This window comes from Chelonia mydas, chromosome 8, assembly GCF_015237465.2.
Source record: "Chelonia mydas isolate rCheMyd1 chromosome 8, rCheMyd1.pri.v2, whole genome shotgun sequence".
Taxonomy (NCBI): domain Eukaryota; kingdom Metazoa; phylum Chordata; order Testudines; family Cheloniidae; genus Chelonia; species Chelonia mydas.
In genome coordinates, this window is record NC_057854.1 from 50,401,077 (window position 1) to 50,428,838 (window position 27,762).

At 45.2% G+C, this 27,762-nt stretch overlaps 1 protein-coding gene across 8 annotated transcripts in view; it reads left to right on the forward strand.

Moving 5' to 3' along the window:
- RASAL2 (RAS protein activator like 2) overlaps positions 1 to 27,762 on the forward strand; it is a 275,645-nt gene that overhangs the window by 130,440 nt on the left and 117,443 nt on the right. For all 8 annotated transcript variants that reach the window (XM_043552867.1, XM_043552868.1, XM_043552869.1 and 5 more), the window contains exon 3: positions 16,739 to 16,865. In XM_043552867.1, the coding sequence (XP_043408802.1) occupies positions 16,739 to 16,865 (127 nt within the window). The remainder of the gene's footprint in view (positions 1 to 16,738; positions 16,866 to 27,762) is intronic.

Here is a 27,762-nt window from a genome sequence, read left to right on the forward strand (position 1 = left end):
AGAGACTGTGCAAGGAAGGATAGCTTCTCCTCACCTCCCTCGCTGGCTTATGATGAAAATGGCTCAGTAGACTGTGACCCTTGTCTCTAGAGAGAGAAGGGTTACGTGGAGGGTTGCAGTGAGCCTCTGAGGCTAGCAAAATCCGCCAGGAAACGTGGGACCCACAGGGGCAAGAACAGAGCTTTGTCACAACTGGTATCGGGAGTGGGACTTCGTTCACAGCGTGGCGGAAGAAAGAGGTCTTAAAAAAAAAAAAGTGCACTGGGGTTTTGGATTTTGTTTGTTTTGGTTTGTTTGTTTGCTTTGTACCACCATGGAGGAGGTGGTAAGAGCTCTGGTACAAGCCACGGCAGCCCAGCAGGAGGCCACCTGGGTTCAGGCAAGGGCACAACAGGAATCTATGCAGCTACAGCAGGAAACCAATCCAATTATTGATGAGCCAGGCGACCCAAGATCGTGCCCTCTTGAGAGAGGTGGTGGACCAGCTGAAGATCCTCACCACCCAGGCCTGGGGGTCCGACGGGACGCGAACCCTGAGGGCCAGTGCTTGTCTGCCAAAGATGACGTCAAGAGATGACGTAGAGGCAGATCTCCTCTCATTTGAAAGGACTGCTCAGCGTGAGGCGTGGCCCCAGGAGCAGTGGGCCAACATTCTCGCCCCTTTTTTGTGTGGAGAGGCCCAGAAGGCCTACTTTAACTTGCCTGCCACAGATGCCACTAACTATACCTCTCGGAAGGCAGAGTTCCTAGCGTGATCAGGGGTAACGGCAGCGGTAAGGGCCCAGAGGTTCCATGAGAGGAAATACCAGGAGAACAAACCCCCAAGTCCCAGCTATTTAACCTCATACACCTCGCGCGGAAGTGGTTACAGCCCGAGGTGTGCAGGCCGGAGGAGATTTTGGAGACCCTGGTCATAGACCATTACATGCGGGGACTGCTGCCAGATCTCCAAAAATGGGTACGCCAGAATGATCCATCCACGTACGACGAGATGATCACGCTGGTAGAAAGACAGATGACAGCCAGGGAACTGACCCCACTACCCAAGGAAGGCCCCTTTTGAAGCAAGCCCCCGAACCCAACCCTGGAAGGTTGGGCAGCCAAACCCCCGGGGAGTTCTAGGTGGAAGAAGGAGGGGGCCGAAAACCAGTGGGGACCCCAGAAGGAAGGGATTGGCCTGAGTGGGAGACAAGGACAGAGCTTTGTCACAGCATACAGAACAGGGATATTAAATATACCAGTTACAAACAAGGGAATCCAGCAGGAGAGTTAACCTTCACAGTGTGCTCTTGGAGGAGCCTGCCAGGAGTATCGCCTTGAGAAATTACTCATCGCTTCATCCAAATTGAGCCAAGTAGACACTGCCTGTGGTACAGGTGTGACTGCATACACTGAGCAGCTGATTTGTTTTAGAAGCTATAGTCTGCAGACTCAGATTTACAATTCTGATTTTTTTTTAAAGTAATTTTAACTACTCTGAATGGAGAAGGGAAAGTCCTACTGCCTGTCTGTGAGGTATTTTACTAGTTTAGACTACAGACTATTTGGGATTTAAGTGTTTTCAAAATAGAAAGCCATTTTAATCTAGCCTCTGAATCTATACATGAGGGCGCGTTTCTCTGCATTTATAAAAGTACAAGTAGTTTTACAAGAAATTCTCTTGTGCAATCTTAAGGTGAAGAAACAAAGAGCTGATAAAAGAGACTAATACAAAACAGCATAAGCAGAAGGTGGTTTTATATTTTGAATGCTTTTTGCAATAGGTTAATCTCGGTTGTGTTTATAGAGGAAGGAAAGAGAGGAATCCACTTGGTGAATTTTAATTGGCAGGTTATTTCTGCCAAAGTAAAAGGTCTAGAGATGGGAGTGAACTAAAATGAAAAAGGAGAAGTTGGGAGACAAGTTTGGGTGGAGCATGTGGGATGGAGGAGGAGATTAGAGAAAACACTGTAAGTGGGACCAGAACTGTGTAGAGCCCTGAAAGTATAGGTGAGTAGCTTGAACTTGATATAGAAGGAAAGTGGAGGCTAGTGAAGGGAATGATGAAGTGGGAAAACATGGTCAGAGCAGCATGTGAGGAAGATGATCTGGGAGGCATCTTTTTGCCTAGGTCAGAGGGGATGAGGCAAGTAAGCAGTGGGAAGTTGGGGAGGGAGGGAGAGAGGGAGAGAGAGAGAGAGGTTACGGTAGCAAAGATGAATGGTGGTGAACATTTTCAGCATCTATTTTTTTTTCCTGTTAATCTACTTGGATTTTGATCCACTAAAGCAGGGGCGGGCAAACTTTTTAGACTGAGGGCCACATCGAGTTTCGGAAAGTATGGAGGGCCAGTTAGGGGAGGCTGTGCCTCCCCAAACAGCCAGGCATGGCCTGGCCCCCGCCCCCTATCACACCCTGCTTCTCACCCCCTGATGCTCCCCCCAGACTCCTGCCCCATCCAAACCCCCCGATCCCTGTCCCGTGACTGCCCCCAGAACCCCCACCCCTGATTGCCCCCTAACCCCATCCAACCTCTCCTCTCATTCCTGACTGCCCCTTCCAGGACCCCTGCCCCATCCAACCACCCATTCTCCCTGACCGCTCCTGGAACCCCTGCCCCTGACTGCCCTTTCGGGACCCCTGCCCCATCCAACCATCCCTTCTCCCTGTCCCTTGACTGCCCCCGGAACCCCTGCCCCTGACTGCTCCCTGCCGCCCCATCCTACCCCTCCTCTCCTTCCTGACTGCCCCCCCCAGGACTGCTGCCCCCATTCAACCCCGCTGTTCCCCACCCCCTGACCATCCCCCCGAACGCCCCTGCCCTCTATCCCAAACACACACACCTCCCCCCTGCTCCCTGCCCCCTTACCGCACTGCCTGGAGCACCAGTGGCTGGCGGTGTTACAGCCACGCCACCCGGCTGGAGCCAGCCACACCACCGCGCAGCACAGAGCACCGGGTCAGGCCAGGCTCTGCAGTTGTGCTGCCCCAGGAGCTCACAGCCCCACCGCCCAGAGCATTGCGTCGGCAGCACAGTGAGCTGAGGCTGTGGGGGATGGGGAACAGCAGGGGAAGGACCAGGAGCTCAGGGGTCGGGCAGGAGGGTCCTGTGGGCCAGATATGGCCAGATGTGGCCCACGGGCTGTAGTTTGCCCCACCTCTGCACTAAAGTAAGAGACTTTAGTTTGGGTTAAATTGGAAAGGCGCATACTAGTACCCTTCACTGAACGTAACGTTTTATATCCAGAAGAGAGGAAACCAGGGCATGCAGAATACAATTAGGAAAGTAAAATAAATCTTAACTGTTTCACCTGTCGCACTGGACTAACTTGTGCTCCATTTCAACACAGGGAGTGTTCTGAATGAAATGTGTAGACCTATTTCAGTATGCTTGGGGAAATGAATAGAAACATGTAATAAGACATTGGAAAAATTGCTTACAAGTATTATATTTTTCCAGAAACACTACACAAGTACACACATTGATTTGACTGAACAGAGACTATGCCAAGAATTCACTGTGTGCATGTATTTCACATTGCAGTTGGGTCCAATGTATCTGCAGTTACTTAGACAAAAATAAATTATGACCGCATCACCTTGGTGGAGTGTAGGCTAACAATAAAAACTTAGCACTTTGTCAACTTTTATGGAATTAAAATTGACAAGGAAGAATAGGAGCCACCACTAAGGAAACGAAGAGATCGAAACTCAGAAAGCAAGTAGAAAGAGAATAAGCCTAAGGGGGAGGGGACACAAGCCCAAGGGGTCCTCCATGAAGTGAGGAGTCACTAGCCTGTGAGAAGTGGACATACTGTAAGATTTCAGAGGCACTTTTATGGTGTGATAATGCCTTGCAGCATCTTTCAAGACCAGTAGAACAGGTCTTAAAAGTTAAGGTTTTTTTCCACAATGGAAACATATACTAGATCTGATTTCCACTCTGATGTTTGGGGAGAATGTGGATCTTTCCATCATCTCAGTAAAACTTTTGTGTAACGTAAGAGCTGTGAGAGCATGCTTATAAGATACCATAGTATACGGCTATTCTCATAAAGGCCAAAGAAGCAGAGTTTAATTTAAGGGGTAATGGAATAGTTTAGTGCTTCTGAGGAGTGATTGCAGATGGATAATCACACAGGACTCCCATGAGGGAGGACACAAACATGGGATCATGTGACAAGTAAGTGGCTGTCACTCCAGCAGGGTTGCAGTTCTTCTGAGGTTCGCTGTCTGTAATTTGGCTGCTGTCTTGGAAGAACAGGGGTGGGCAAACTTTTTGGCCTCAGGGCCACATCGGGTTTCCGAAATTGTATGGAGGACCGGTTAGGGGAGGCTATGCCTCCCCAAACAGCCAGGCATGGCCCACCGCCGCCCCCCCAGGAATCCTGCCCTATCCAACCCCCCCTGTTCCCTGATGGGCCCCCCCGCCGCCCCATCTACCCCTCCCTGTCCCCTGACCACTCCCCGCCGCCCCATCCAACCCCTCCTCTCATTCCTGACTGCCCCCTCTCCCCCTGGGGACCCCTGCCCCATCCAACCACCCCTTCTCCCTGACTGCCCTCCAGAACCCCTGCCCCTGACTGCCCACCGCTGCCCCCATTCAACCCCCCTGTTCCCCGCCCTTTGACCACCCTGCCCCCTATCCGCATCCCCACCCCCTCGAACTCCCCTGCCCTTTATCCAACCCTCCCTGCCCCCTTACTGCATTGCCTGGAGCACCGGTGGCTGAAGGCACTACAGCTGCGCCGCCCAGAGCAGCTGTGACGCCTGGCTGGAGCCAGCCACGCCACCACACAGCACCAGGTCAGGCCGGGCTCTGCGGCTCCACTGCCTGGCAAGAGCTCGCCGCCCTGCTGCCTAGAGCATTGCACCGGTGGTGCAGTGGGCTGAGGCTGTGGGAGAGGGGGAAGAGCAGGGGAGGGGCCTGGGCTAGCTTCCCAGGCCAGGAGCTCAGGGGCCGGGCAGGATGGTCCCGCAGGATGGTTGTGGTCCACGGGCCGTAGTTTGCCCACCTCTGTGGTAAAATCTGTTTAGTTTTGGTTTACAAGTAGACTGGGCAAGGATGAAGAGCATTTTACATTTCACAAGATTCTTTCTGAAGCTTCTTCCCTCAGATTCCAGGTTCTTTGTCTGCCTTTTTCAAGGACAAAGGGGGATAATGACCAGAGGCAAGTTGTAACTGTTTGGGGGGGACACAATTTAAGGTTATGGGCGGCACCTGACTGCCCTGTATGTCGCCTCTGCTGCCCACCCCATTGTCCCTTTGCATGTTCCCCATCTCTTGGTTTCCTCCCACTTTGCCCCTTAGCCCCAGAGGCCCGCTGCTCCTCCTTAACACCCTCCGGCGGGGCACGTCCGGCTCCCAGCGCTATGCAGAGAATCGGCCCTGGCGGGAGCGCTCTGCATACCTGTAGCCAGGCTGGTGGGCTCCTTGCTCCCCTGCTGCCTCTGGTCTGGTGCCCTGGAAAAGTCCAAGACCCTCCTGCACAGGATACTACCCAGGAGAGCCAAGCCCTGTGTGTGCCAAAGCCACCTGGAGTCCTGCACAGCGCTGGCATGGGGGGAGCCTCTCTGTCCCTCAGATAAGTGCTGGTGTGGGGTGGGAGTGATTTCCAGCCCATTCCTGTCCCAAACTCACAGGCTCTGCAGTGGCCCCCCAGGCAGGGGCTTAGAGTCATCTTTGCCCCTCCGCCACCCTGCTCGGCCCAGTCCCTGGCCCCCAGAAGCCTGGGGCTGCTCCATCCCCTAGAGTTAATCTACAGTTAGTATGCAAGTGCCTTTGTGCCCAAGGCAGCAGCCATGCATGGTGCTGTTCCTCCTCCAGGGGGCATCCTCCCCTGCTGAGCCACCTCTGGACAGGCTCCATGGCTGCTGAAGCCCCTGCACAGCCCAGCACCTGCCACTGGTTCAGGGAAGGTGGGGATGGATCTGCTGGTTCCCCCGCAGCCCAACTCCCCTCTGCTGGGCACTGGCAACAGCCCTGCCCTGCCTGCTGCCACCACCTGCTCCAGTGGCCCTTACCGGCTCCAGTCTGCTGCCCAGCTGGATGGTCTCTCCATGGAGAGCCCTGGGGGGACTCAGCTACTCCTGCTGAGCCACCTACACTGCAATAGCTCTGCCCTGCGAGTCCCACTGTGCTGGTGGATGCCTGGCTGGAAATGGAAGGGAGAAATCTGGGGAGGCATGTGACCTGCGTGCTGCCCCATGCATCGTCTCTGATATTGAGCTGCCACATCTTTCTTCCTGCCTCCTTCACCCTATGTCCAAATCTGCTTCCTGCTAGGCCCTCCTACTTCGAGGGTACATCTTCACTACCCGCCGCCTCGGCGGGTAGTGATCGATCTATCGGGGATCGATTTATCGCGTCTCGTTTAGGTGTGATAAATCGATCCCCGAATCGATGCCTGTACTCCACCTCGGCAGGAGGAGTAAGCGGAGTTGACAGGGGAGCCGTCGCGGTCGACTCACCACCGTGAGGACGGCCAGGTAACTCGAACTAAGATACTTCGACTTCAGCTATGCGAATAGCGTAGCGGAAGTTGCGTATCTTAGTTCGAACCCCCCCCCCCCCCCCCCCCCCGAGTATAGCCCAGGCCCAAGTAGCAGCAGAGGGAGCAATTCATTTTTCCTACTCTCCCCCCCCCCCCCACACCACCCCCCTGCGCATATAGCAGTAGCAATGCTCCCAACAAAAGCTACAGGGAGCAACACTTGTCACATTAATTTCTTCTTTAAAGGCACAAAACAAAATTTTCAAAAGCACCTAAGTTCAGTTTTCAAAAGAGACTTGGGAGTAGAGATGAGAACTTTCCATCAAAAAAAATTTTTTTTTTTGACAGAAAATGCTGATTTGTCAAAACAAACTTCAAGAATGAATGGCTAATCTCCTGATTTGAAACAAAGTTTCAAAATTGTTGAAATGTCCCATTTTGATACTTTCTAAATAAAAGCAAAAGTTTTTTTTGTTTTGAAATCACTTTTTGGTTTGACTTTTTAGGTAATTTAAATTTAAAAGGTAAATTTTTGTACAAATTGTACAAATAAAACGATATAATTTTTGTCTTGATTTGGGAAATTTTTGGATATCTTGAAAAGTCTCACAGGACAAGAAAACCAGTTCCTGCCAATCTCTGCTTAGGGACCTTGCGTACCTTTGACTTTTATTGAGACTTAGGTTCCTGAGTTCCTAAGTCACTTTTGAAAATGTGATTTGGGCTCCTATGTCACTTAGGTACTTCTGAAAATTTTACCCGCAATGCCTTTATTGTTGTGTCTGGCTGAAAGCCCCAGATATAGGCTTTGGTCTTAGGATTTGCACCACAGAATATAGTTCTATCGTGTAGTTCAGTTGTAAGGATATCTCTGAGCTCTCAACCTGCCCTTGTTTGAATCCTGGAACTTGCAAGTCAAACTTCTTAACTGGTAAGAAAAGCTTTGGGAATGTTCATGGATACCTATTTGTATCCCAGGGGGCAGTCTGCTGCAGGGTCTAACATTAAAACAGCAGCTCCAGGAAGGCCAGTTCAGGGTTAGACAATACTCAAGATAGTGGAGTCTTGCAACTTAGAACCTAAATCCCATAATGGGCACTGAAGTGGCAGCATTTCAGGATTCTCTTCAATCCTCTGCTGAAATGCTCAGTAAATGTGGAATAGATTTGGTCAGGGTATTGAGGGAAGCAGGAGGAATACTGTTGAAACAAGGCTTAATCTGCTGCATAGGTCATGGGGCTTTGGTTCTACCCTTGCAGATGTTTCCATGCCACCTACCCTTGGAGTACATTTGACCCAGTCTAAAGCAGCTGACACAGCATGTCTAAGACGTCTCCAACACTGAGATATGCAAGGTTGCTGCCTGGAGATCATTTCACACATTCACGCAGCATTACTTCTGTGAATTGACAGCTAGATCTGGTGCCTGAGGGCAGTTGTGGAGTATTAAACTAGTTCTCCTTCAACCTGCCTCCTCTTAGGGTGACTAATGCTAGTTAATTTCCCAAGAGTGGGAATCAGTACTGGCAATACTTCAAGGAGAAAGAAAGGTTACTTAGTAAATAACACTAGTTTAAAATGACAGTATGGATCCATGATTCCCCTGCCACTTACCTTCCTTTCTTCTTCAGAGTCTTTAAGATTCTGTTTGAGTTTGTCTAGACTGAAAACACAGTTTCAAACAAGAATAATTTTACTGAACCCGGTACTGTTTTAAAACAGACTTAGGCCAAATCTACTCGAGCAATTTTGGCTGGTGTAGCAATGTTGGTTAGGAGTATGACTTTTTTTTTTTTTGTAAAGACATTCAATACCTACGAAAGCCCTAGTGTAGATGCAGTTATACCAACATAAATTGCTTTCGCAGTATAGCTTATTGTGCTTGCCAAACTAGTATAAATTATACTGGCAAAAGAACTTTTTTGATAATATAAGCTGCATCTACAGGAGCAGAATTTGATGATATAGTTTTACCAATAAACCTCTTATAGTGTAGGGCAGTGGTTCTCAAACTGTGTGTCCAGACCCCAGAGTGGGTCATGACACCGTTTAAATGGGGTCCCCAGAGCTGGCTTAGACTTGCTGAAGCCCGAGCCCCAGGGCCAAAGCTGAAACCTGTGGGCTTCAGCCCTGGGCAGTGGGATTCGGGTTACAGTCCCCTGCCTGGGACTGAAGCCCTTGGGGCTTTGGCCCCTCGCCCGGGGTAGCAGGGCTTGGGCTTTGACTTTGCCCCCCCTCCGCCCAGAGCAGCAGGGCTCAGGCAAGCTTAGGCTTCGGTCCCCCCTCCTGGGGTCATGTAATTATTTTTGTTGTCAGAAGGCGGTTGTGGTGCAATGAAGTTTGAAAACCGCTGGTGTAGGGCACCCAATTTAGAAAAACACTAAATGAAAAGGAGATGGGTTGGAGTCAAGGTCTTTGCTTTTGTAAAACCTTCCACTTAAAGGTTCAGTTTAGCAAAGAAGCATATCTGGGGCCCTGGCAGACAATGCTTTCCAAATGGTCCTGACTAAGAGTACATGTGCTAGTCCCAAGAGAGTTAATCTACAGTTAAAAAAAAAAAGGAGTACTTGTGGCACCATAGAGACTAACCAGTTTATTTGAGCATGAGCTTTCGTGAGCTACAGCTCACTTCATCGGATGCATAGCATATCGTGGAAACTGCAGAAGACCGGTCTTCTGCAGTTTCCACGATATGCTATGCATCCGATGAAGTGAGCTGTAGCTCACGAAAGCTCATGCTCAAATAAACTGGTTAGTCTCTAAGGTGCCACAAGTACTCCTTTTCTTTTTACGAATACAGACTAACACGGCTGTTACTCTGAAACCAATCTACAGTTAGTATGCAAGTGCCTGTCATTTTCTGCTAACTTTCAACTGTTGACCTTCTCACCAATGCTATCTCATCCTCTTTAGCGCTACCTTATTCACAACTTAAAAATAAATCCTGGAATTTCATCTTCATACTCTTATTTGTCAGAATTATTTCTTCCCTTGCCCTTTCTTCTTTGCTTTTCATAATTCCTTGCTTTCGTCTAGTTTAGATTATAATCTCTTCAGGGCAGGGACAGCATTGCCTGTATTTCTATAAAGGGCTGTGTAAATATGGGTTTGTGGACTCATAACATTATGAGTAAACATTACGTAACAAGTAGAGAATGAAAGAGGTTGGCGTTCTTGAACCGCTATCCCTTTGTATCAATGTGTTGCTTTTTAAATGACTTTTGTGGGGGGAAAACCTAAAATAAGTGTGGTTCATTTTGGTTTGAACTGTGATATTTCATTTAGTTCCTTCTTTATGTACAGTAACTCCTCACTTAACGTCGTCCCGGTTAACGTTGTTATGTTGCTGATCAATTAGAGAACATGCTTGTTTGAAGTTATGCAGTGCTCCATTGTTTGGCAGTCACCTGCTTTGTCCACTGCTTGCAGAAAGAGCAGCCTATTGGAGCTAGCTGGTGGGGGCTTGGAACCAGGATGGACCAGCAGCCCCCCTATCAGCTCCCCTAAGTTCCCTGTGCAGCAGCCGCCCAGCAGACTATAAATTGCCAGGCAGTTCAGCTGTCTCTCCCCGCACTGCCATGTCCTGCTCCTGCCCTCTGCCTTGGAACTGCTCCCGGGAGCCTCCTGCTTGCTGTGCAAAGGGAGGGGGAGAGGGGCGAGAGGGGTTCTAATGTCAGTGTGTCCCCCTCGCTCCTGTACCCCATCTCTACAGAGAATGGGGGGGACACGACAGGGCTCAGGACGAAGGGAACTTGCTGATCTACTTAAAAAGGCAGTGTACTTAGAGTAGGGTCAGCGTTCTTAAAGGGGCAATGCATCTCACACATACGCGCACACACAGAGTCTCTCTCTCTCTCTGCCATGCTGTGTCTGCTCCCTACGTTCCTGCTGCCTTGTAGAGTGTGAGGCTACATTAACAACAACGTGTTAACCCTTAAGGGCTCAGCCAAGTGCTAGTTAATCATTTAGCAGAAAGGCATTCCCTGGGAAATATTCCACCCTCTGACTTCACCACCTCAACTAAGCTTCACAGTCATTATTGCTGTGTACAGTATTAAATTGTGTATATGTATGTATAAAATATAGTCTTTTGTCTGCCAAAAAAAATTTCCCTGGAACCTAACCCTCTTTCCCCCATTTATGTTAATTCTTATAGAGAAATTGGACTCTCTTAACATCGTTTTGCTTAAAGTAGCATTTTTCAGGAACATAACTACAATGTTAAGCAAGGAGTTACTCTATGTTTTTGGTCAAAACTGTGAGAGGCGCTTTTTTTTTTTTTTTTAAATAGTCTTTACAATCTTAAAAACTGAACAAAAAGGGAGGGGAGAAAAAAAAACCCCGTTCTTAAGGGCTAGTAAGTCTGGATGAGATCTGTGGGTTCTTTGAATCCAAGATAGATGCTGCTTTCTGGAAATCTGAAGAAGTAGTGTAAGCATGATTAGGGGTCAGTTTTATGAATTTGCCAAGATGCTAGCTATTTTAAAGCTGAAATCTAACAAACTAGATTTGCCAGTTATAAGTGTTATACCCAGTGTTGAGTGGAGTCTAACTATGATAACCCCTTTTTTGCTAAGTGCAAGGAGTGTTAGTTGACTAATTTTAGCACTTGGTTCTTTCCAGGCCTACATTTACCTTGGACAGTGTTTCTCAGGTCAGGACACTTGGTTATTCTTAACCAAGCAACAGTTTATTAATGCATCCCGAACCACATACATATACAATCAATCATAAGTATACAATTAATCAGTCAATGTGGACATAACAAATGTTCTAGACATGTACTGAACACAAAATATACATGCAGTCTTATAAGAAATTAACATAGACCAGTGTTGGGGGCCCAGCAGCTATACCAGGGAACAATAGAAATCACTAAGATTTTCTTATTATATTTACTAATAATCATCAATTATCAATTCTCTACCTCTAATACACTTCTTATATTTCCAGTATTTCTCTATGGAGTAAAGATGCAACTGTTTTGAAGGCACTTTTAAGAGTGGGATCCCTGCTATTTGAATTATTGGGTATGAAAAAGACAAGAATATCAAAAGCAATTGCTTATCATTTGTCTGTCTTAGGCCAGTTTGGTCACAGGCGTTTAGCAGACTCTGAGGTCCACACTGTGGCCTTAGGTTTATATTGTTTCCAAGTCCACTGGAGAAGGGCATAGCTCTTAGCGTATGTCTATGCTGCCTATACACATATATACACACACGCACACCATCACTCGAAGAACTGCAGTTACATCTACACTGCAAAATATATATATAAAACCTGTAGCAGCGAATCTCAGAGCCTAGGTTAATGGACTCAGGCTCACACTGGGAGGCTAAAAGTAGCTGTGTAGACGTTCCTGTCCAGGTTCCAGCCCAAGCAGGAATGCCTACATTACTATTTTTAGCCCTGGAGCACAAGCCCAACTCAGCTCACCTGGGCTCTGAGACTCACTGCATCCGGTTTTTTATACACATATATTTTTGCAGTGTAGATGTAACTGCAGTTCTTCTTTGAGTGATGGTCCCACAGATAGGGACCACAATCTCAAAGAACCTCCAGTTACAGGTAAGTAACCTCCTCTTCCTGTTGGGCAGTGGTCAGCTGGGCACTCAGCTTTCAGCTCTTATTTTCTCTGCTTCTTCCATTCATATCCAGTAGATGGCATCAGTCTACAAGAAATTTCTTCAATTCTTTACTTTTCGGAGGCTTTTTATATTTGATTGACTTCCAAAATTGTATTTAAAATTTACCTAGACTATTAATTCAAATATCCCCATTTTTAAGTAAATTCTTCTGTTTTTCTAAAGTTTTATATCCAGGTTAGGTGCTTATATCTTTTAGTATTCTTTTATCTTCTGGTGTGTTAAAATTCCTATCGCTTCTATAGTGCAACAGTAATTTAGAGAGAACAAGCAAACGTCCCCTATAGTTCCTAGATGATTCTAGTTCCTCTGATTATATCTATTATATCTCATTTCACATCTTGTAGGGCGTACCATAGGCTGAGACATTACATTGGAGGAATAAGACAGATTGCTCACTTAGAGACACAGATCTGATTCATTAGGCAGACAAATGTACAGTTTCTAATTTCAGGTGAAAGATATATTTGGCTGCTTGGGATATCAGGAAGTTGGACCTCTGGAACATTCAGCTTTTTGGGTTATCCAGCAAGCTATTTCTAACTGGTCTGAACTTACATTTTCTACTCCTCTCTAGCCCTTGGCTAACATATAGGAGACAGTAGAGCACTTGGCACAGGGGGGGAAAAAGGGGTAGTTATTCTTATCTGTCTCCTGGCTAGGGATTCTCTGTCACTAGACCAAGAAAGATAGAAGTTTCATTCACATGTAAATTATGGGAGTCTCTGGTTTGAGGGACTAACAATAGTGATAAGACTCCTTCTCAAGCATCTGAGCTTGCCTTTCCTGGAAATAGTGTACTTCAACTTCAATTTAGTTGATGCTTCCAGACAAGATTTCTCACATGTTGAGATGGGCATGTTGATTCTCATCCTCCCCAAGAGGAAGCTAAAGATTTTGAATATACCATCGTGTGATCAATGTCAATCTTTCTTGTTGCAGAGAGTTTAAAGGGCAGAGAGACGACTGTAGCTGTTCATAGATCTTCAAGGCATATTTGATACCTGTATTAATTACAATACCCAAGGTAGGATTTCATGTGTGTGGAAGGTAATCAGAGTTGTGAACCTTGCCACTAGTTAAAGAGCCCTAATCAAGTTTTAGGCAACTGTTGGGTCTCAAATATCTGGGGAAAAATGTCCTATTAGATGGATTTCACTGGTACTTGTTGAATAATATATTCAACCTGCTGCAGAGCTGGTAAAATGCTGTAAGAAACTATTGAATAAGTGTTGAATAAACTCTATGAAAAATCACAAGATTCACTGGATAAGACACTCATTAAATATTATTACACCTGTCTGGTATCGGCACCAAACATGAACCAATGAGCCAGGTAAATTTGGCTCATACATTTCTGCACAGATACTTTTCTGCCCTTTTTGTTTTTCTAGTAATAGCTCCTTCCACTGGTCGTAACCCCAATTAGGACACAGTGAACTAATGACACAGCTGAAAACTAAGTTTAGGCATTGCTGCAGAAACTTACTAACAAAGAATATAGTTTAGAAACCTTGTTGGAAGGTCGGCCTCTGAGAAGCGGGAAACCTATTATCCCATTGTCTGCCTTTGCGTGGCTACCAGAATGGATGCAGGCATTCCAGCCTCAACTGATGGATCTGAGTTCTAGTAGGGTTAATCATGTAAAAGTAAAAATATTTACTGGGTGGCAGACTCTGATGCGAGAAGAATAGACAAAGGTGTAGAGAAGCTGTATTTAGAGAGAAGGGACTATATCTATATCCACTTTGTGGGCTAATTAGCAATCTTGTCTTAGGGAAGCTCACAAGCAAAGGAACTGTATTGACTACAGAATTAGAACTAGAGTGGTGATGCATGTCTGCTAAAAGGGTAGTTGTCACTAATCAGCACCTTGCGGCTTTGTGGATGAGGTTAAGTGGAGTAGGGAACAGGATACTATGAAGATATTACATGTAGCATTCAGCAAGAGCAATCTAAAAGAAAATGCAGAGATAAAGATTGATAAAAGAAATGAAAAAGCATTCAGTAGGAAATATGCCTAAATGGTGTCTGCAAATGAAAACTGCAAATCTAGTATTTGATCTTGTTTGAGTGTAACACAAACCAAAAATAATAGTGTCCCCTTAGTTTACTAATACTCTCTCAAATAGACCTCATTCATGAAATCCTCTGAGTAAAAATCCATCATCAAACTATAAAGCTTCAAATAGAATATCCATGAGGGAATTGGGAAATTTATTTTGAAAAAATGAGCAATGCTTGAAGGAGGCAACAGACAAGCATAGTATCAAATTACATTAAAAAAAATACGTGAAGAGAAATGTTAATATTGCATGATTAAGTACTCAAAAGTAAGGAAATGCCGGAGCTAAGATTGCATGAGCCCTTAAGGTACAATCTATAACTAGATGATCACATAAATTTCTCAAATAATACAAAATATTATTCATATTTTATATGCCTTTAATACAAATGACTAATATCTTTTGCTATTACTATTACTCTGTTATGCCAGATAGGGACAATAAAAGACATTTATGTATAAGGTGCACAGTGAATGAGGCTGAGTTTTTCACTCTACAAATTTATAAGATGCAGTTTTTTCCTACAACCATATACAGAGCATGATCCTGTGTGTAATGTGAAATATTATGTGATCATGCAATTAAAGACTGTATTTCAATGCCATATGCACAAGAAGGTAGAATAAGTTACATTTCTTGACTTTTAAGTGCTTATCTCTGCAGAATTAATATCTCATAGGTAATTTTTAATAGAATATTTATAGAATAAGTAATTTGGAAAGGGAAAAAAACTGCATAATTCCAGATTGGCGGTATACTGCTAGTGCAGTTTCCCGTGAGGCCAGGTCTCCTTTAGAGTCATTGTTTAAAAGAGATTGTTTAAAAACATTGCTGTGCATGTCTGAAGTTTGCATTTTTTCTAATTCTGTCAAATCTTAGCCAGTTTTCACTAGAGTGCTTAGTAACCACTGACAAAGGACTATTGCCCTGCGAAAACATCAGTTTTCTACCTACAGTCATTTCATATGCAGAGCTGCCCAAAAAAGGGTTGCAGGAATTTGTTTGTTGAGGAACAATTTTGTTCGCTCTCCTTATAGTCTAACAGCTCAAAAGTTGTCTCAAACTTATGGAGAAACTAGACACAGAAAATTTCAGCCCAGTCAGTGAAACTTAAGGAAATATCTAAATAACTGAAAATAGTGGGTTATAATGGCAATATATAAGAAACTGAAAATATGGACATTGCTAGCAGTTTACCTATCGTAGGGGGGTAGTCCAACAAGGGGAACCAATTGTCATGATTCAGGGATAGCTGCACTTTCAGCCTCTCAGTATCTCTGAGTACAACCCTGCAAGTGATAGACCTCTTGCCTTCATCTCTCTGGGATAATTGTGCGCTTCCTCCCTGACTCTCAGACTGGGTCCTGGGCTGTAGCACCCTGTGAACTGACTGACTTCCTTAGCAGACCTGACTGGGTTAGAGCCCTGCCAATTTTCTCTTCAGGAGCTGTGACCTTTTCAAAACAAAGTATTCAGTCTCAATGGCCAGAACAGAGCATTGGCCTGACCTAAAGCTTAGGTAGATTTGGCTTATCCAGATACCCCCACGTCTGGGAACTGAGGCTCAGTCTACTTCCCCACTGTCCCTGAGTCTCTCTCCCTGTCTTCAGGGGCAGACCTTTCATCAGTCCCAAATCTCTGTGTCTCCCTGCCTCTACTGAACTTGGCCAAACCAATTTATTCGGTTGGCAGAGAGAGAGTTCCAAGCACTTGATTCTGTGTTGTCCATTAATTATTGGTAAATGGGTGTCTATCAGAAGTTTCTCCACACTCTTATCTGTGTGCATGCTAACCCATGTGTAACCCTTAGCAATAAATAAATCTGAATAAGCCTGCATTAACCCTTAGTAATCGTATAGCAAATGCTATAACAATCAAACACAGATATATATAATATTCATAAAATATTTCAGACATCTTCCATCTCCTTCTCATCAGTAACAACCTTCATTCAAAAGTTCCTCTGTCCTTTTGTATGCCATACTGATCAGAACAGTGGTCCATCTCTCCACATACCTTGATTCCAGTCCTCTGTTATAGTTGATTGTGATAACCGTGTGTCTTTGTTGGCAGTACAGTTACTTCATGCTTTTGTAGAGTCTCGAGGCCTTGGGTGTAACAAGCCTTGTAATCTGATTAGTAAATTCTGCCTGATTTTAACAGTATAGAAATGAGTAGCACTTCAGACCAATGGCTCTTGGTCCCTCAGTCATGGGGAAACCAGTTTCCAGGTACAAGACTTACCTTGTCATTGTATAGGCTGTTTGTTTTTGTTGCTTGGTGCCTTTTTGGCACAGACATATGTAGCTCTGTGTGCTATGCACAAGTCTCTTTGCATAGTTGCATTTCCTGGTAGCTCACTTCTTTTATAATAAATTTACTTCCCCTTTTCTGGATTGTAACCTCTCCAGATTTTTGTGGTTGGGTTGGATCTGCTGCATCCTATCTGAATATTATTACAAGATCAGTGAAAAATTAAACAAATCTCATTGAGACTGAGTATTAGAAGAAATGTATAATGACAAATTAAAGATGTTGGTATCTTTTTCTGTAGATGCCTGTGGAGGGGGTACAGGAGCAGCAGGCAGAATCTACCAAAGGGCGGTGCCTGCGACGTACAGTAAGCGTCCCATCTGAGGGTCAGTTTCCTGAATATCCACCAGAGGGAGCCACTAAGCTTGGTAAGTTACAAAATTAGAAAAGCAATGTACTAATTTTAATTTATAGATGTATTATTTCTCTGTTTTAAAGAAACTGTTTCCTATCCAGCATTGCCGTAGTCAGTTTGCTCAAATCAATAGCATTTCAGCTAAGAGTTAGCAGAGGTCATAGGAGAGTGACCGTTGTTTATAATTGCCTGACAACAAAGTGACTTCAGTGTGTTAGGATTTATCTGAACATCAGTGAGGGTACTGGGAGGGAATACTGCACAGCAGGGAGGCTTATAACTGCATTTGTGAGGATACTAAGCAGCTCTGGGATTTATAACTGTGAATCTGTGAGCCCAGGTCAATAGTGCTGCATGCTTTACAGACTGTTTTAAGTGGCTCTTCCTGGCTGTTTATTTGAGCTGTTACTTGGTTATGATTTACCTTATTTAAGCCTTTTAGAAGCTCCTTGGCATTGTATTTTAGTGACTATTGGGCTACAGCTAATCTCCAGACCTGATTACACACTATCAGAAATACTGTCCATTTGAAGGTACGGCTTCCCAAATAAACCAACGAGTTGTGAGCAAGGGGCTGTGCCAGTGTTGGTTATAGTCATAGTTTTTGAAAAATGAATCAAAGGAGACAGAAATGGAGGGCTCTAAGGAAAACTTAAAAATAGAAGACCAGTTGTGATGATAGGGTTTCCACAAGGCCACATTTTGGCCCAGTTCCCCATGTTCTCTCTCTCCTCTTCGGTCAGCCGGGAGTGGTCTCCGCGCAGGGAGGGATAGTAGAAGGAGGCAGCAATAGTTCAAAGTGAATTCTTGTTTCCATCTGCAACTAGTGATGGAGCATGACTTGGCAATAGGCTGTCACTTGTTGCTGGGGCTAGGAACAATTCTGCTTTTGCCTAGCTATAAAGTTGTAATTCTAGAAGAGAGTTAGCTGCAAGAAAAGACTGCAGGTACATCTCTAAGCAGCAAACTAGGTAGGATAGTGACTTTATGTAAATATGAAGAGTACATAAAAGAAAGGTTTTAATTTCACAAGTGTGTTCACTTTAAAAAAAATTAGTCTATAATTACGTGGATAATAAAATGCTCAAAAATAGATATTTTTTCGTGGGTATAGATGCAGTATAGCAATCTATTGTAGATTGCTAAATAGCAGTTTCAGTAGCTGTTAAGGTTGTATTTGTGAAGCACTCTACCTCACATTTTCTTCTTGAAAGCAAATTTCCTGATGGGAGGGGGTTTGAGCTTTTTCTCGGTCTTGCATTAGGGGTTTGGAAAGAGAAATGCAATTTAGAAAATGAAAAGGGAAGATGCCAATGTGTAGGAATAGGAATAATACAAATGTGGTTTCTGGACACTTATTTCCAGATAATGGAAATTACGCACAATTTGTTGCAAGCCAGAAGAGTTTAGAAGTCTTCAGGAATGAAACTCCTAGTCTTTTTTTCTTATAATAATAATAATAATAATAATAATAAAGTTTAAAGAAAGTTATACCTGACCGTTAAGCACCTGAAAGTCTGGGAATGCCAAAGTTAAGATTGCAATGCAAATTTCACTCTGCTTCTTTGTGTGCACGTGTTTACAATACAGATTATAATTCTATGATCACATACTCAAATAATAGTATATATTTTTCCCTACAACCTTAGATGCACATGTAGCATCTTGTGCCAGACAAGAGTCCATTAAAAGTACATAGGAAAAGTACACAATAACCCATAGTCAGACCATATTTTACATATTTTGTATACAACTATCATGAAAATTTTGCTGGACCATATAGGCCACCTAATTTAGTAGCTAAAGAGGTGTGGGCACACAGAGCGGGAGGGGAGGAGGAAAGACATGCAGAAGAAGATCATGAATGAAGGGCAGAGATGATGGACAAGTAGGAAGGTTTTAATGTCTGATCACTCTGTAGTAGATCAGGTTCCTTTTGTTTACTTTTCACATGCTGACTAGAGACATGGTTTATCAGTCATCACAAAATCCCTCCTGATTGAAGAAGCTGGGGTGGTGTAGAGAGAACGGTGAGAAGTATATTTTTATGAACAAGACAGTGAGCCAGAGGGCAAACCAATGAAGTAAACCACTTGGAATCATTGTAAAGAAAAGGAAACAGATGGCAGTGGGCAGAGTGTATCACCAGCAGTACAGATAACAACTGGACCGAAATAGTCTTTGAATTGACACGAAAGCTGTAAAGCACAATGGGGCAGATAAACTATCCAGCAATGAAATTGCTGTGCGGAGCAGATAAGAGTATCTCGCTTGTCCTAAGGAAGTATGTGCTTGACATGGGAACAACAGACGTTATAGCTTGAGAGTGTCTGAAATTACTATCCAGAGATGAGTTTTTACAGCTGGATCTATTCTGAGGGTTAATGGATGGCAATGGTATTTGCTTTTTTCCTGTATGTAAGGTTACTGTACATGCTTGACTATCAGAAATGAGAGAATCATTATGTAATCAGTTAACTGCAGTGCTACAATTATGCTTTTATAGAGTACATCAAGGTATTGTACTGAACCAACCTTTAATTGACTTTAGCAATTGACAAAACATTATGCTATATCATTATATGATGAGATAATACATATGCTTTGGGCTCAGTTCATGACTAGTAATAATACTAATTCTTAGGATTCATACCGCTGTCTGTGATCAGAACACTGTGCAAAGATCCTAACACCAATCCTATGACGTATGTAACTATATATTATCCATGTTATCGATAAGAAACTGAAGCCCAGGGCAGATCTGTTGCAGGCACAAAGATAACACACAAGAAGGTGGGCATCTTGATTATTTTGAAAAGAACAAAAACAACAATCAATGGATTGGTCAAAATTAAGGCTATGTTTTAGTCACAGGTATTTTTAGTAAATGTCATGGACAGGTCACAGGCCATGAATTTTTGTTTACTACCTGTGACCTGTCCATCACTTGTACTGTATAGCCTCCTAAATGTTGGTGGGGGAGGGGGCGGCCCGGGGGTGCGGTGGGTGCTCAAGTGTGGCTGGCAGCCCGGGACCCCCGCTGGTGCTGAGGGGGAGGAGTTGGTGGGGCTGGCAGCTGGCACTCTAACCCAGCTACGCGTGGCCCCCTGGAAGCAGCAATATGTGTCCCTCCCTCATCTCCTAGGTGGTCCACACACTGCCTCTGCCCCGAGCACTGGCTCCGCAGCTCTCATTGGCCCCAGTTCCTGGCCAATGGGAGCTGCGGGGGCAGTGCCTGCAGCCTCTGCCTAGGAGCTGAGGGAGGGACATGTTACCACTTCCAGGGAGCCCCCCAAGGTAAGTGCCACCCAGAGCCCTCACCCCTCCCCCCTGCACCCCAAACCCCAGCCCTGAGCCCCCTCCCATACCCAAAGTCCTGCTGCTGCTGGGGATGGGGGTGCGGTGGCCAGAGACTGCCCGAGCAGTGGCTGGTCCAGGGGCTGCCTGAGCTGCTCGGGTGGCCCCCGGGCCAGCCGTACCAGCTGCTGCAGAAGTCCCGGAGGTCCCGGAAAGTCACAGAATCCTTGACCTCCGTGACAAACTTGCAGCCTTAGTCATAATGCATAGAAGAAGTCTGTTGTGTGTAAAAAGCTTCACCTTCTGGCTCATCCTAAATATTAAAGGAATATCTATTGAAAGGAAAGCTACCCGGTTTATGAAGAGGCTGCACATGGTTATTCTATGTACCTGTTTTACACAGGTTGTGTTTAATTAAGGCTTTCCTGCATTAGGTTAAAACTAGTTAAAATCCACTGTGAAAATGGCTGGTTAATAACACTGTGTATGGTATTAAAAACTGTTTCTGGAGGGTGTGAGCAGACCCTCAATATCTCCCTTACTCACTAGGATCTCATCCATGGGAGCACATAGCTTCAGAGGTAGTTCCATTTTAAATATCACACTGTTTCATCTGCTAAAAATGAACCATTATTTTGTTTAACACCGGTCCACTAAAACATAAGTCTCTGACATGCTAATCTTCATATAGTGAGCAATATGAGCCTCCAGTGCTGGTACCCACACAGGAAGTTTAAGGATGAGTTTCATGAAGAAGACTGAATTAGTGTGTCTTCATAATTTCCTCTTTTACTGTTACCTTCCGTATTACTTTAGGTCCTGCCATTCGGTAGCTTATAACTCTTCTTTAGACAGGTTATGTTCTTAGTAATTTCTCATGGTTTATAGTTACATATTGATATTTATTAATCAACCACATGGAAAGAGCCCAAAATAATTTCACTCATTCATAACATGTGCCAGATCAGTAGCACAGAATCACTGATCTGTTTCTAGAAGGGGTCCTATGTTTCTTCTGTCCCTGAAACACACACACAATCAAATGTAAAACAAATCACTGCATAAAATAAAATCTACAAAGTTTAGATGATATCATTTGGGGGTAGTTTTTGTGGCATTTTGAAGAAAAACCTTGTTTTGGGAACATCTGTCAAATTCATTCCCAGGGGTGGGAAACGAAGAGGCAAAAATCTCTTTTAATTAGTGCTTCAGTTATCGGGAAAGAATTGCCATACCAGGGAGAACCTGTAATTAGTAACAACACAGCCTGTCTGTAAAATCTAATTGGAAGTAAGACAAAGCAAAGTTGATTCTCAAGACTCCTTGGTGCTTAGAAAAGCTGTAATTGATGCAAATGAGGAAAGTCCATTGAGAGATGAAGTCCTTTGGAAGATAGAAACTAAAGATTATTGGATTTGGACCTATTGAAGCAAAGTATCTTATCTTTATCTATGAATTTGTTGAATTTTGGTGCTCTTTAAAGAGGGATTAATAGCACTGGCTAGAGAGGCAGGTCAAGCGTGAATAGTCTCTGTGTAGATTTCAACATCTTTTTAAACATGCATCTCAGCCTTTGCTATCCCACCCTTTCCCAGATGGGAGAAGCTGCCTCATTGTGCCAAACTCTGGGGTTTTATGACTATAGAGATTAAGAATAACATGTTCAAAAGTGTCTAAATAGCCTTTTCAGAAGTGATATAGATAGTTAGATACCTAACTTTCAAATGGGTCTTAAACTCCTAAATCACATAGGTGCATTTGAGAATTTACCCTTAATTCCCCATGTTCGTTTCATTTGTGATTTAAATGGGTTTCTGAATGTGAGATTACAGCATCCCAACCCACCACCACCACCGAATTTCTGTTTTACATTTTTCAAAAGGGCAGGAACAGTCTAACCACTAGTTGTCTCTTGCTTTCTAGCAGTTGTAAATGAGTCTGGTGCTTCAGTGCTCTTAAGGGGGAAGTTGGGAGAGGAAATCTAAGAAATAGAAAAGATCATGGCTGATAACATCTAAAATATGCCTGACTTGATGTGACTTTGATTCTCCGCTTGCCCCAATAGCTATTGAATTAGGATGCTTCATATACTAATCTATAAACTGAATTTAGAGGAACAAGAACAAGAGAACACAAGAGTCTCTGTGGAATTAGGAAAATTTGTGCTGGCAGAAACTGCAGTTTGATTAGTCATCTGGGCATTCGTACAGTATTTTTTCCACGTTAAAACAACCATGGAATGCTGGTATAAGTTTGCTGTTTCAATTGCTTAGGATCAATATTGCTAATAGAGATGAGCCAAATCAAAATATCAGATCCAAGTTTGCAGGCCAAAGACCCCCATATTTGATAAGATTCAAATACCGATAGATATTTTAACCCCCTTACATTTGAGTGTCCAAATCTGCGGTTTTGGTTTGGGTCTATCTCAGATTCCTGGCTAAACAAGCAGGAACCAGGTTCATCTTCAGGATAGTTTCTTTAGGTCCAAATAACGGTATTTCCTGCTTAGTTTTCATTGTTGCCTTGTATAGTGGAATCCCTCCAATTGATGTTAGTGTGCCTGTTGTTGCTGGGTGCTGACACTGATGACTCTGTATATCTGTTTAAACTCTTTTTCATAAAATTTGTCTGTTTTTTGGTTTATGGAACTTCAAAATGAAAGCACGCTTAGGAAATTTTGCATTTTTTAGACAAAATTATGCTTCAGTCAGTTGTCCGGATATTTGCAAAGCCACTTCTGCTCTACAAATTCACACTTGTGCATTCCAGAATGTTGCAGGAGAGGAGAGAGATGATGGGAATGATGCAGAAGTGGCTTTCCCACTTCTGTCATTGTCACTGGCTTTAATACTGCTCTATGCTAATGGAATTTAGCTATACTTAGGGCCCCAAATACTATATGCTGCATCAGACCTACCTTATATAACAAGGCCTTCTGATTTACACAGTGGAACTGCTCTGAATTATGGCCCTGATTCAGTAAAGCACCTGAAGCATGGGAGAGGCAGTGTGGCACAGGGGATAGGGCATTGGACTGGGACTTGGGAGTCTGGGGTTCTGTTCCCAGCTGCAACACTGACCTGCTGTGTGACCTTGGGCAAGTCACTTCACTGCTCTGTGCCACACTTTCTCCTCCTACCCTTTATCTACTTAGACTGTAAGCTTTTTGGAGCAGGGACTGCCCTTCACTAAGTGTTTGGTTTGCTAAGTGCCAGCTACAATGTGGTGTCTCTCAATTGGGGTCTCTAGGTACTACAGTAATACATAGAATTGATAATAGTTAAGCATGTGCTTAAATCATCACTATCCTGTAAGGCACTTAAGCATTGATTAACTTTAAGCACATGCTTACATTCTATTGCAGTCAATGAGAATTATGCAGCAATGTTAGCTAGTTGTGAAATCATTCAGTATAAATAAAATTAATGGGAAGCTGTATGCTGCACCTCCCCATCCTTGGCAATAAAATTCAAACAGTTCACCGCACAATTAAAATATTAAATTTGGGGGGCGGGGAGAATGGCCACAAATCATAAGGGGTCCTGGGGCAAGTAAGCTAAATGCTTATCAGGAGCTCCTACAGTAGCAGCTCTGCATAGCAAGTGCCTACCCCTCCCTCATAGCTCTGAAGTCAAGGAAATGGTGGTCCATTTCTGCAGGAGGGGAGCTTATTCTTCTGTGTGGTTGGCTGGGTGAGCAATGCCTATGTCCATGTGTGGAGGGCTGAAACACTGTGCTTGGGGAAGCAGTCAGAGGCTTGCAGGGACAGACTAAGCCTGGAGGACTGAGACTGCCACTGCTGGGAGGCTTAGGAGTTCCACAAAGCAGCTAGCTTCCTCACTCTGAGGGCTTGGCTACACTTGCAAGTTAGAGTGCATTAAATCTGCCCTGGGTGCCCTAACTCCCGAGGTGTCCACACTGGCAAGGCACTTAGGGCGCCTGGACTCTGCAGCGGGAGCGCTCCTGATAATCTACCTCCACAAGAAGCATAAAGCTTGCTGTGCCCCGGCTGAAATGCCCAGGTGTCATTGTGGACGACGTGTTGCATTACTGCGCTGTGATTGGCCTCCAGAAACATCCCATAATTCCCTGAAGTCAAGTGGCCACTCTTGTCATTGTTTTGAACTCAGCTGCAGGCATGCAGATATCCCCTTTCAGAGCTCTGTTTCTGACAGCCAACATGCTTATCTGCTCCGGGACAAAGCAAACCATTAGAGTGTGAGTGTGTGAGAGAGGGATGGGGGGATCTGCTGCTGTCTGAACTTACAAGACAGCATGCTGACACACGCTCTGCCCCCCAAAACACACTATCTCTCCCCCGACATACACAATCCCTGTCACACTCCACCCCCCATTTGAAAAGCACGCTGCAGCCACTTGCACACTGGGATAGCTACCACAATGCATTGCTCTCAGTGGTGTTGCAAGGACTGCTAATGTGGCCATGCCACTGTGCATGCAGCTGACAGTGTAATGTCACACTGCAGCGTTTTCCCTTCTGTGATCTCCAAAGGCTGGTTTAACTCCCAGCGCTCTACATCTGCAAGTGTAGTCAAGCCCTGAGTTCCTCCACTGCATTTCCTTTCACCACCTTGTCAATTAGACCAGGGGTCTCAAATTCAATTTACCTTAGAGCCAGTGCCAGTCCTCAAATCCTCCCAGCGGGCCAATAATGTCACTGAAGGTGTTCAGAAAAGAAAATGTTGATATTGTATTTTTTATTTCGAATTTCTTAGAAATAATAAAACTGTCATGCAACTTTATACAATTCTTCACTTGCCAGAGAGTTTTTAGTGGTTGCCAGACACCTGGCAACACTTCAGTTCTGTCAGTTTGTTGATGTTTGGCCTCAGTGACTGAGCAGTTGAAACCTTCTTCAGGATTGCAGCAAGGTGTGCATCAGATAGTTGTGTTCGGTATTTAGGCTTGTTTATATTCATTGTGGGGGGAAAAAAAGGGACGCTGCCTTCATGGCTGACTCTGCCCGGCGACTAGTGGTGGTATCTCTGTCCCTCTCCCCCAGCCAATGGGAGCTGTGGGGGGTGGCGCCTGCAGTAGACCTTGCCGGCAGTGTGTCTGCATGAGTGTCTCTTCTGCGGGCCGCACTGGGGAGGTTCTCAGGCTGCAGAAGGCCTGCAGGCTGGAATTTTGAGACCCCTGAATTAGACTACTGAATTTTAAGTCGCTGTGTGGCGCAGTCCTGCCAGGCCTGCCAATTCTTGCACATTACTGAGCTGTTAACTCCCATGTCCTCCCTGCTCACCGCTGCTAGCTTTTCCCACCCATTCAAGCACTTTCATGCTTTCACCCATTCTATCCATTTTGGAGCAGATCCTCCAAAAATGAGCATTGCTATCCTCCAGATTCCTCCATAAATCTCACCTGGGTTGTGATGCCTACAACTATCTCGACAATGGTTAGGCATTTGGTGCTGATACTGGTGCCTATTGTGGTGGTTTCACCTTTTACCCTGTCTCTCTCTCCTACCCCACCATTATTGTCTTATATGTGACCTTTGTCCACCCATTATGTATATCAGGGGTGGGCAAACTTTTTGGCCTGAGGGCCACATCGGGATTGCAAAACTGTATGGAGGGGCGGGTAGGGAAAGCTGTGCCCCCCCCAAACAACCTGGCCCCTGCCCCCTAACTGCCCCCTCCCACTTCCCGTCCCCCTCAGAACCCCTGATCCATCCAACCCATCCCCCCTGCTCCTTGTCCCCTGACTGCCCCCTCCCAGGACCCCCTGCCCTTAACCGCCCCCCTGGGACCCCACCCCCATCCAACCCCCCCTGCTCCCTGTCCCCTGACTGCCCAACCCCTATCCACACCCCTGCCTCCTGACAGGTCCCCTGGGACTCCCATGCCTATCCAACCCCCCCCCCCCCCCCCCCCCCCCCCCGTTCCCCATCCCCTGACCGACCCTGCCCAGAACCTCTGCCCTCTGCTCCCTGTCCCCTGACTGCCCCCTGCAACTCCCTGCCCCTTATCCAACACCCCCCTGCCCCTCACCCCCCTGCTCCCTTACCACGCTGCTCAGAGCAGCAGCAGCTCGCAGCCATGCCACCGCGCTGCCCTGCAGAAGTGGCAGACCACTGGCGGCATGGTGATCTGAGGCTGCAGGGGATGGGGGACAGCAGGGGAGGGGCCAGGGGCTAGCGTCCCGGGCCGGGAGCTCAGGGGCCGGACAGGATGGTCCCGCAGGCCAGATGTGGCCCTCAGGCCATAGTTTGCCCCCCTCTGATGTGTATAATAGAGACAGAGAGGGAAAGAGAGAGTGTGTATTGTGGGGCGGGAGCTGTCTTGTTTATATGTGTACAGTGCCTAGTACAGTGGAGCCTTAATCAGGGCTTCTCTGTATTACCATAATATAAACAATCAGAATAATTATCTTCCCCTGTTCTGCAGCTAAGCTATCCAGGAGCAGGGTTCCATTCCTATAGAAATTAGGAGTTAGGGTCCCCCGACCGCCTTACACAGTTCCTTAGACAACGTTTCAGCCCCCATCTGCTGCACTGTCTGAGGGAAGATCCTTAGTGGTGAAGGATCTCCCTCTCCCTGCCCCTTGTGCCCTCTTATAAGCAGTAGGGGGAGAGCAGGTGCAAGAGACCCATTGAACTCCTGTGGGGAAAACACAGGAAAACTGGATAAGGAAGGCAAAATTGGCAGGTGGACAAGCTAAGTAGTGGGAGGAGGAGGAAAAAATGACAATTTTTGTGGATTTATTTAGTGTAAAGAGCCTTGCATGACAGCTTATCAAAAAGATGCATCGTGGTCACTTGCGCTGATGCGTTGTCGTACTGCAGTAGACATGGAGTTCTAAATGCCCCTCAGTGTTCCTATTAAGTTATTAAATATCATTGCCCCTGTGCTATAGATGGGGGAACTGAGGCTGAATTGTCTGATGTGCCCAAATCAAGCAATGTTAATGTCAGAAGCAGGATTAGAGCCCAGGTCACCTGAACCACTAGACTTCAGGGTCCCAGGCAGATCCCCTAGGCAGAATTTTCAAACTTGATTGCTTAAAGTTAGACATCTGAATAAGCTGCCTGAGTTTCAAAGATGCCGAACACCTGCAGTTACTATTGACGCAATCAGAAGGAATGGGTGCTAGGCACCTATGAAAACCAGGCTAATTACGTTGTCTGCCTCAACACACTAGAGCTAAAAAATTTGTTCTTAGCCCCGAAAAAGGGGGTCCAGAAAAAGCAAAAATGTGAAATCTACCAAAGCTAATATTTTTGCATTCAGACTTTGTATTTAACTGCTTGTTCCCCAGCTCAAACACCCAAAAGCACACACAGGTGATGGATTTTTTTAAATTCATCCTTTCTGTGCTAGTGATGTTTTCATACTTGAATTACTCAGAGTGGAACTCATTTTAACAGTGAAAATTCCACTTTCACCTGATCCACCGTGCAAGGGGATAAGTGGTAAAAATGAGGCAACAGTCTGTTTTGGTGCCAGATCCAGTACTTAGTCAGGTGACAATATTATCAGGTGACTAGTCAGAAATCCTGTCTCAATACTGTTTGAAAGAATGTGTCCAGGGGCTTGGAAATGGTGTGAGCAACAGAACATTAGTTAAGTATTACTTCGTTTGATTGCTGC